Below are 1,218 nucleotides of genomic sequence, written 5' to 3'. Positions count from 1 at the left end.
GTTTAGGGTTTAGGGTTTAGGGTTTAGGGTTTAGGGTTTAAGGTTTAGGGTTTAGGGTTTGGGGTTTAGGGTTTCGTAGTAGCACTTATGACAATAAGCGCTGCAGCTTTCTGTTCGTTTCCCTCAGTCGCTTTTTCCTTCCCAGGGTCTAGCTAGGGTTTAGAGTTTAGGGTTTAGGGTTTAGGGTTTAGGGTTTCCCGACATCCCCCAAACCCTAGGTGCCCATTCTCTCTGCAGCGCTGCAGCTGCCTCCGTGCCCCTAGCCCAAACCCCATGCCGTAGGCCTAAACCCTAAACCCTAAACCCTAATTCGTGGTTTAGGCCCCCCGGTGGTTTGCTGCAGGCGGGAGGAAACCCCAGCGGACTCGGGGCACCAAACCCTCGTGGGTTTGCTGCGGGGTTTGCCATTAGGGTTTAATTTGGAGTTAATTGAGAAAATAAAAAAAACAAAAAAAGAAGAAATAAATGCTGCAGCAAGAAAGTACTTTTTGCTGCTGCTGCGCTGCTTCGGAGCAGCAGCAGACAAACAAGCTGCAGCAGCACTCGCTGCAGCAGCAGACAAACCAGCTGCAGCAGCAAACGCTGCAGCAGCAGACAAACCAGCTGCAGCAGCAAACGCTGCAGCAGCAGACAAACAAGGTGCAGCAGCAAATGCTGCAGCAGCAGACAAACAAGCTGCAACAGCAAATGCTGCAGCAGCAAACCTCCTCGCCAAACCCCCGCGCAGCTCCCTCTGCGTCGTCACCAACAAAGACAAGGCAAACCCTAAACCCTAAACCCTAAACCCTAAACCCTAAAGGCTCTTTCCCCTGTGTTCCCGCCAGCCCCCCAACCCTAAGTTTGCCCCCCCTCTCTGCAGCGCTGCAGCCTCCTGTGCCCCCGAAACCCTAAACCCTAAACCCTAAACCCTAAACCCTAATTTGTGGTTTAGGTCCCCGCGGTGGTTGCTGGCCTGCGCGAGCTGGACATTGAGTGCACAGTGATGAGCTCTGCGGCTCTTTTCAAATTCCTCGAGGCCGAGAATAACATTGACTTGCCAGCTAGCCAACAGCTAGCTAGCCAGCAGCTAGCTAGCCAGCAGCTAGCTGGGCAGAAGCAGCTAGCTGGGCAGAAGCAGCCAGCTGGGCAGCAGCAGCTAGCTGAGCAGCAGCAGCTAGCGGGGCAGCAGCAGCCAGCTAGCCAGCAGCTAGCTAGCCAACAGCTAGCTAGCCAGCAGCT

At 54.4% G+C, this 1,218-nt stretch overlaps 1 protein-coding gene across 1 annotated transcript; it reads left to right on the top strand.

The window, feature by feature from the left end:
* Positions 1 to 465: 465 nt before the first annotated feature.
* Positions 466 to 983, top strand: ETH_00037300 (uncharacterized protein; the record flags this gene model as incomplete). Its single annotated transcript, XM_013380192.1, has 2 exons — positions 466 to 758; positions 932 to 983. 2 exons carry the CDS (start codon positions 466 to 468, stop codon positions 981 to 983), a joined length of 345 nt encoding a protein of 114 aa, XP_013235646.1.
* Between the last annotated feature and the right edge of the window lie 235 nt (positions 984 to 1,218).

The sequence above is a fragment of the Eimeria tenella genome, genomic scaffold (assembly GCF_000499545.2).
Source record: "Eimeria tenella Houghton genomic scaffold, Eth_scaff4563, whole genome shotgun sequence".
Taxonomy (NCBI): domain Eukaryota; phylum Apicomplexa; class Conoidasida; order Eucoccidiorida; family Eimeriidae; genus Eimeria; species Eimeria tenella.
The sequence above is the reverse complement of the archived record's forward strand: the minus strand, read 5'-3'. Positions and strand labels throughout refer to the sequence as shown.